Source organism: Bubalus bubalis, chromosome 14 (genome assembly GCF_019923935.1).
Source record: "Bubalus bubalis isolate 160015118507 breed Murrah chromosome 14, NDDB_SH_1, whole genome shotgun sequence".
Lineage (NCBI taxonomy): Eukaryota > Metazoa > Chordata > Mammalia > Artiodactyla > Bovidae > Bubalus > Bubalus bubalis.
The window spans coordinates 11526566-11535306 of NC_059170.1; the positions used below are offsets into that span (position 1 = coordinate 11526566).

The 8741-nt window shown below is 42.7% G+C and overlaps 1 protein-coding gene across 4 annotated transcripts in view; it reads right to left on the reverse strand.

Annotated features, from left to right (window-relative positions):
• IFT52 (intraflagellar transport 52) overlaps positions 1–5305 on the reverse strand; it is a 31830-nt gene extending 26525 nt beyond the window's left edge. Inside the window, exons 1-5 of one of the 4 annotated variants that reach the window (XM_025263442.3) lie at positions 5124–5305; positions 2715–2842; positions 1959–2046; positions 866–995; positions 497–572 (exon numbers count right to left, since the gene is read on the reverse strand). In XM_025263442.3, the coding sequence (XP_025119227.3) occupies positions 497–572; positions 866–995; positions 1959–2046; positions 2715–2833 (413 nt within the window). In that variant the 5' untranslated portion in view covers positions 2834–2842; positions 5124–5305. Of the gene's footprint in view, positions 1–496; positions 573–865; positions 996–1958; positions 2047–2714; positions 2843–5123 lie in introns of those variants that run through there. The other 3 variants (XM_044927613.2, XM_006067850.4, XM_025263444.3) reach the window with 3 other exon arrangements.
• Between the last annotated feature and the right edge of the window lie 3436 nt (positions 5306–8741).

Below are 8741 nucleotides of genomic sequence, written 5' to 3' on the forward strand. Positions count from 1 at the left end.
TGGAACCAAGGCCTGCACTCTTGCCCTAACTCACATAGCATGAAGATACCAATTTGGGAACCGTTAGAAGGATTCAGTCCACACACACAGGAGAGCAGAGCCAAGAGAACTGCAGAGAAATGGGACTGGAGTCCTGATGACATCGTGAATCTGTTGGTCCATATCCAAAGCACGCCCAACTTCTCAGCTTTTCAATTACATGAATCAATAAAATCTCCCTGTTGCTTAATCCCATTTGAACAGGGTTTTCTGTTACTTGAAATTGAATATATTCTGTCAAAAGGTGATGTGGAGTCAGGTTTCAAAAGATGGGAGTAATATTATTTGATGGATGAGAAGTGATATAATACAATAAACTACCATTTAATAAAATAAAACAAAAAGGCAAGAAAGGCAAACGGCTGGAGAAAACAATGTGTGAAAAGATAGAAGGGAAGAGTCACGGAGCAAAGAGGAGAGTCATGGGCAAAGTCATTTCCATTTTTGATATGCTTACCTATTCAAGACTCCATTGGAAACTAGAGCTTCTTTAGGGTGGAAATACTTATAATACACATTTCTAACCACAGCATCTTTAGGGAGAAAAGAGAAGGTGGTGCATGTTAGATTAGAAGTAAGTTTGATATTATAGACAAGTACAAATTTTGACCTGAAGGGAACCCTGGAACTGTATTCCAATTGCTCTCATTTCATACATGCAAGAAGCTAAGCACCAAAAAAGTGAGACTGCTGGGGAGGTCAGAATGCAGGACCGTGCACCCTCACAGCCCAGGGCTTTCTCCATTGTACTATCAGGCCCAGAGGACTACGATATAAATAATAAATAGGAAGTTACTGCCTCTAATAAAATAGTAATAATAATTACCATTATTAACCATGATTCCATATTCTTCTAGGAGAAAGTTAATGTTGGTATCAAATCTGGATTCCCCACCCTCTCCTAGCATCACAAGGATGTCTCCACCACCATCAAGGTATTTCTTTAGGATTTCAAACTACACAAAGAAAAAAAAAAACAATCTATAAATTTATGCCAAAGACCTTTGTCAAAAACACTGTGAATAAGATCTTAACTAGCTGAAAAGGAAAAACACTTCCAATCTGTAAAGGCACTTAAATATAAGTTTATATTAAGAAAACATAAAACTTACTATCTATGTATCAACAGGATTTCCATATTTGTCATTAGCATAAAGCTCCAAAATACTCAAAGTGAAACAACATTTTTCCAGTTGACTATCTGGACAGCACAAGTGGAAAACTACTTGCTAAAGGAAGATTACAAGTCACTGTCATATAGATCCCATATTGTTTATCCATTCAACTGTTGGTAGACACCTGGGTTGCTTCTGCCTTCTGGCTGCTGGGAATGGTGCTCTCGATGAACATGGGTGTACAAACACCTCTTTGAGATCCTCCTTTCAATTCTCTGCATATATCCCAGAAGTGGGATTGCTGAATCACAGAATTCTGTTTGTCATTTTTTAGGAACCACCATCCTGTTTTCCGCAGTGGCTGCACCACTTCACCTCTCCACCAATGGTACACAAGGGGTCCAGTTTCTTTACATCTGCACTCATTTATGTTTGGGTTTCACATTTCTCAGTCTTTGTCTAGCCATGAAACGGAGTTTAAAAATAGCTTTAAGAAATAGTTTCATTTTAAATGGAATTTCCTATTTTTAAAGCAAAAATATGGCAAAGAGGTATGGCTGATACTGAACTCGCCTGCACTGTCTGTCTGGCACTTTTCATGCAAAAACTCAGCCACATCACAGCCACACCACACACCATAGCTGTTGTGCTGCATGAATCATCACAACTCCTCGATGAAGAGAGAGATGAAGTGACCACCTTGAGGCCTCATAGGTAAGTGGCGAAGAGGAATTTACGTTCAAGATTTCAGAGCCCATTCTCCTAGCTGTCTCACTACCAGTCTTCTTTGCGAATCTTTCTTACCTCAGCTGCGGTAAATTTTTCCCTCGGCCCACATGTAATCCATAGTTTCACCCCAATGAGCTTCTCAGGTGTGATTTCATCTTTTAAGCTAGAAATAAGATTTTAAAAGCAAGTGTCAGATCCATGATTTAAACCAATTTGTGAGCTATTTTAGCATCTAAACTGTATGGAATCAGAGGCTACAGAGGCCCAGAGATGAAGGATTTAGAGGTACCTAGTCTAGCTTCTCTCTCAAAAGTGAGACTCCTCTCTAATAGGCCTGCCCCAGAGTCATCAGCCTCTGTTCAAATATACCTATAAGCCAAAATTATAGGTATCTTAGATTAGATTAGACCACACTAGAGCATAAAGAAGTCCCCCAACTACTAATTCAATCAGCTCTACCATTAGCTCACATGACTACATATCCTTACCCATTAAGAAAAACCATGCATACACACTCAGAGATATTTTTGGTTTTTCCTTTCCCTAAACTGAAGTACTGACCTGAGTTAAAATATGGAGAAAGCCTTTAACCTCTGAAAAACACATATATGTATAATTAGAATAATTTTTTGACTTGTAATTTGGGGGGACAACTTAATAAATATGCTAATTGCTAATTTTCAAGAGAGATGGTTTAATAATTTACTTCTGAACAATGTTTAGTGGAACCCCTCCCACCTCAAAAGCCATTCTTACATAAGATGGATACTTCCCAGTATTACCAGCAAGCTGTTTTTACCGCTCAGAAGGGAAAACAATATACTCGGTCACCTCTGAATTTTCCAATGACTCCGAAGTCTTTTCTGCATGGATTTATAGCCATTGCTGGTGGTGAAGACTTCCTTTTTGTATGCATTGAAAAGAATGGTGCTCCGAAGCTCTTTTTCCATGGTCACCTCCTTATGGGAAAAAGAAGGGACAGAAAAGGGAAACAATAAACAATATTCCAAAAGAAAGATCCTAAAAGGAATAAATGTCTATTTCCTATAATTCATTAAGAAAAGGAGTACAGCTGCAACTTACCTACAATTCCCAAAGGCTGAAAGTGAAATAAATAATCATGGCTGCAGAAACCCAAGGCAAACCCTGGGTTTCCTACCAGCCCACTCTCATGGCCCTGCCCTGCCGTCACCCTGCCACGTGGGGAACCATGTTTCCAACCTGATTCCTCACCCTTAACTCCTGTGAAATGTGGGGTATAGTTTTCTAAATTCTTTTTACACACACAGTTACAGTTTTATTTATAAAACAGAACCATATGCACTATTCTGCAACACACTTTTTTCATCTAACCTGTATCTTTCACATCTTTCCATGTCACTATATACCACTTTTTTTTTTTTTTTAAAGTGCTGCACAGTATTCCATTTTATGGATGTACCAAGATGTATGGCATCAGTCATATACCAATGGACATCTGTTTTTTTCCCCAATTTTTTGCTAGTAAAACCGTACTAAGAACATCATTGAACATGACATTTTGGTGCACTTTGCATATCCTCAGAATAAATTCCTGTTGAATGGCTAAGTAAATTATTTCTAAATTGCCCTACAAAAAACTACTAATTTTTACTTTCACTAGCACTAATACATTTCTGTTTCCACACTACTCTTTTTAACTTTTTCATCTTTGCAAATAAGATAGGCAAAAAAAAAAACTTATTGTTTTAATCTGCACTCTGAAATTAGTAAGAAGACTATCTTTCACTGTGTATATTAGCCACTTGTATTCTGATTTTCGTGTTCATATACGCGGATCATTTTTCTATTAGGTTTAATACTTTTTAGTTGATCATGAAACAAATATTTTCAGAAGTTTGTTTTTAGACTTAGTTACTGGTAGTTTTTTTGGTTTAGCTTGGATGAATTTTGCAGGCTGTACGGACAGTTTTAAATTTAATAGAATCAAAAGTATTAACATTTTCCTTTTTGGCTTCTGAATTGCACTGTGTATTGAGAAGAGTTTTTGCCATGTTAAGGTTATAAATACATCTCACAATGCTTTCTTCTAGTACTTTTATGATGTTATAATTTTTAAGATTTAAACTTTAGTCCATTTGGAATTTATTTTGGTGTTTAAAATTACTTTTGTTATTGTTTTAATCACTAAAAAGCTGCCTGACACTAATCTATCTTTTCAATGCTGATTTAAAATACCACCTTGCCTGTGTATTAAATCCCTAAAAATTGAATTTTATTATATATTCTATATAATCTATCTGCCTGTAAGTTCCTGCTCAGTCTCATCTATTTTAATTACTATAGTTTTATAATAGGTATGTTGGTGTTGCTGATAAAAGCTAGTCCCTCTATTACTAAGAATTTTTAGAATTTTCCTGGCTAGTCCCACATCTTCCTTCTTCAAACTGAACTTTAAAATGATTTTGACGGGTTAAAAAAAAAAAAATCCCCCCATGATCTTTTCATGTTCTATTTATCCACGCCCATGCTTATTTTCAGTGTGTACAAACAACATTATATCCTGCCTTCTGATTACCTTAGTGGTTGCATGGCTGCCATAATAAACTCAATATTCATAAGCATCTTTTCTATTTCTGGCCTATTGCAATTTACATATTTCTGCTCCTGTCACTATTTTTGTCCCAGAACAAATTCCTAAGAGCAGGATTCCTGGGAAAAGGGGATGGGACTAGGATGTTACGATACGGTTTCATGTCAATGTTCCTTCCTACTTAGTTAGGATGACCAAAAACCTTCCAGCAGGAGGCGAGTCAGATTCGAGCCCCGTCTGAGGTCTGGGATCCGGGCCTCTACCTGCGCTCCTTTTTTACTTTACCCTGCTGCTGCTGCTGCTAAGTCGATTCAGTCGTATCCGACTCTGTGCGACCCCACAAACGGCAGCCCACCAGGCTCCCCTGTCCCTGGGATTCTCCAGGCAAGAACACTGGAGTGGGTTGCCATTTTCTTCTCCAAAGCATGAAAATGAAAAGTGAAAGTGAAGTCGCTCAGTCGTGTCCGACTCTTCGCGACCCCATGGACTGCAGCCTTCGAGGCTCCTCCGCCCATGGGATTTTCCAGGCAAGAGTACTGGACCCTAGTGGACCTCAATTTTCCCTAGGATATGCCCAGCATCCTCGAGGACATCTGGCCGAGGCCCTCGCCAACTCCCAGGCCGCCTCAGCGCCCTGGCCGGCCCACCGCAGCAGGAATCCGCCTTACCTGAGGCCCGGTGACCACCGTCTGCAACCGCCGCAGCCCAGCACCGCGCGGCCACGTAACGGCCGCTTAGCAACGGCGGTTGGGAAACTGCCCGCTGGGAAGGCGTGGACCGGGGCGTAGCCCCACCTCCGGAGCGACGTGCCAACGACCTGGCGGAAGACGCCGCTACGACTAACTCTTCTAGGAGGCAGAGCCCCGGGTGGGCAGGGGCGGGGCTTATACGGGACTGTACCATTATTTTGGATAGAGGGGAAATCCAGACAGACCGTGGATTAACTTTAGGCCAAAGACAAACTCATTGGATTTTCTCCTTTAATATCTAGTTTCATTAAGGGCTTATAAAAACGACTAAGATCATGGCATCTGGTTCCAACACGTCATGGCAAATAGATGGGGAAACAGTAGAAACAGTGACAGACTTTATTTTGGGGGGGGCTCCAAAATCACTGCAGATGGTGACTGTAGCCATGAAATTAAAAAGATGCTTGCTCCTTGGAAGAAAAATTATGACCAACCTAGACAGCATATTATAAAGCAGAGACATCACTTTGCCAACAAAGGTCCGTCTAGTCAAAGCTATGGTTTTTCCAGTAGTCACGTATGGATGTGAGAGTTAGACCATAAAGGAAGCTGAGCACCAAAGAACTGATGCTTTGTAATTGTAGTGCTGAAGAAGACTCTTTGAGAGTCCCTTGGACTGCAAGGCAAGTCAGGTGGTTTGGTATGCCCATCTCTTGAAGAATTTTCCACAGTTTATTGTGATCCACAAAGTCAAAGGCTTTGGCATAGTCAAGAAAGCAGAAATAGATGTTTTTCTGGAATTCTCTTGCTTTTTCCATGATCCAGCGGATGTTGGCAATTTAATCTCTGGTTCCTCTGCCTTTTCTAAAACCAGCTTGAACATCTGGAAGTTCACGGTTCACATATTGCTGAAGCCTGGCTTGGAGAATTTGAGCATTACTCTACTAGCGTGTGAGATGAGTGCAATTGTGCGGTAGTTGGAGCATTCTTTGGCATTCCCTTTCTTTGGGATTGGAATGAAAACTGACCTTTTCCAGTCCTGTGGCCACTGCTGAGTTTTCCAAATTTGCTGGCATATTGAGTGCAGCACTTTCATGGCATCATCTTTCAGGATTTGAAAGAGCTCCACTGGAATTCCATCACCTCCACTAGCTTTGTTCGTAGTGATGCTTTCTAAGGCCCACTTGACTTCACATTCCAGGATGTCTGGCTCTAGGTCAGTGATCACACCATCATGATTATCTGGGTCGTGAAGATCTTTTTTGTACAGTTCTTCTGTGTATTCTTGCCATCTCTTCTTAATATCTTCTGCTTCTGTTAGGTCCATACCATTTCTGTCCTTTATCGAGCCCATCTTTGCATGAAATGTTCCCTTGGTATCTCTAATTTTGTTGAAGAGATCTCTAGTCTTTCCCATTCTGTTGTTTTCCTCTATTTCTTTGCATTGATCGCTGAGGAAGGCTGAGAGTTGGACTGTAAAGAAAGCTGAGCGCTAAAGAATTGATGCTTTTGAACTGTGGTGTTGGAGAAGACTCTTGAGAGTCCCTTGGACTGCAAGGACATTCAACCAGTCCATCCTAAAGGAGATCAGTCCTGGGTGTTCTTTGGAAGGAATGATGCTAAAGCTGAAACTCCAGTACTTTGGCCACCTCATGTGAAGAGTTGACTCATTGGAAAAGACTCTGATGCTGGGAGGGATCGGGGGCAGGAGAAGAAGGGGATGACAGAGGATGAGATGGTTGGATGGCATCACTGACTCGATGCACTTGAGTTTGAGTGAACTCCGGGAGTTGGTGATGGACAGGAAGGCCTGGCGGGCTGCAATTCATGGGGTCGCAAAGAGTCGGACACGACTGAGCGACGGAACTGAACTGAACTGGACTGCAAGGAGATCCAACCTGTCCATCCTAAAGGAAATCAGTCCTGAATGTTCATTGGAAGGACTGATGCTGAAGCTCAAACTCCAATACATTGGCCACCTGATGCAAAGAACTGACTCATATGAAAAGACCCTGATGCTGGGAAAGATTGAAGGTTGGGAGGACAAGGGGACGACAGAAGATGAGATGGTTGGATGGCATCACCGACTCAATGGACACGAGTTTGAGTAAACTTCGGGAGCTGGTGATGGACAGGGAGGCCTGATGTGCTGCAGTCCATGGGGCTGCAAAGAGTCGGACACGACTGAGCGACTGAACTGAACTGAAAAATGAGAGCTTGCCCCCCGCCCCACCCTTCCCACCAAGGGCCGAAACTTCGCTCCACCCGGACGGACGAGGCTAGTGGAGTCTTCCGGCGGGGAGTACGGCAAGCCTAGCCTAGATCCCAAGGGCGCAGGCGCAGAGCGGTGGCCCGCCGGAGGGCGGAGGTTTGCTCCAGCGAGCCTCAGTAAGGGTCGCGATACTGGGAACGCGGGACTGGAGGGTCGGCGCTGTTTTACAGGAGAGTTTCGGCCTCCTGGGAGACCGGAGAGGACATCCAGGTGCAGGGCGGGCAGGTTTAATGATGAGAACGGGAATACGACTTAGTTCTTTCTGTTTGATAAGCGCCGCATCTATGAGCGCCACAGTGCCAGACTCAGGATGGGGCGGTGATCCTTTAGGGATGTTGGACCTTGTCAATCCAACCAAAAAATAAAAAATATAGGACTTCTTTAGTGATCCATTGGTTAAGAATCCTCCTTGCAAGGGAGGGGAGGCAGGTTTGATCCCTGGTTGGGGAGCTAAGTTCGCACTTACCAGGCAGCAACTGAGCCTGCAAGCTGCAATGAAAGATCCCCATTGGCGGAAACTAAGATCCTCTGCAGCCAAAACAAATTTAAAAATAAAAAATATAGACCGTTTTGAGGGAGCTCTGAGGGGCTGAAGCTGGGTAGACAGGCATCCTCGTTGAGCAGAGAAGAGAAAAAAGAATAGATCATTAAGGCCAGGGCTGGAGAAGAGCTTTTGAACCGAAGGAATTGCGTTTGGAAAGAGCCGTCGCGAAAATGAGAAACTAGAGGGCGGTAACCACAAACGGGCCAGGCTTCTCCCCAGGGGAGCACTTGGTGGCTGCCCTGAGGGAGCATGGATGTGTGTGCAATGCACCTGTCTCGCTGGCTCAAACCGATGAATGCAGAGACTTAAACATTTTTGTTACAGTCTTCAGCAGGTGCAGAGTTTTAGGGTCTTAAAACACACACATACACACACACACTCTCTTGTTGCCTTTTCTCAGCTACTGTCCCTACAAAGTTAAAGAGTAGAGAATAGGGTGCTTGTGATTTCTCTTCCTGAGGATGCTGTCTTTTGGTACAAAGTTGCATAAATCCTGTTTGCAGTCAGTGTTTGCTAGAAAACCAAAAAAGTACCTGCCTGAAGAACTGCACCCACTACTGGAGACTGTAGAGAGAGTAAGGGCCCGAGAATCAGCGGCTTCCAAGTTCAGTTCCTGGCTGTGCCTCGTACAGCTAGGTGACCTTGGGCAAGTCGCTTACTATCTCTGAGTGAGTGTTTATCTGTAAAGTGAGATTAATAATTTCTAAATGCTGGCGTAATGCATATGGTAGATAATGCATATGAAGCTCTGTGCTCAATAAACAGGTGTGAACAAATCTGA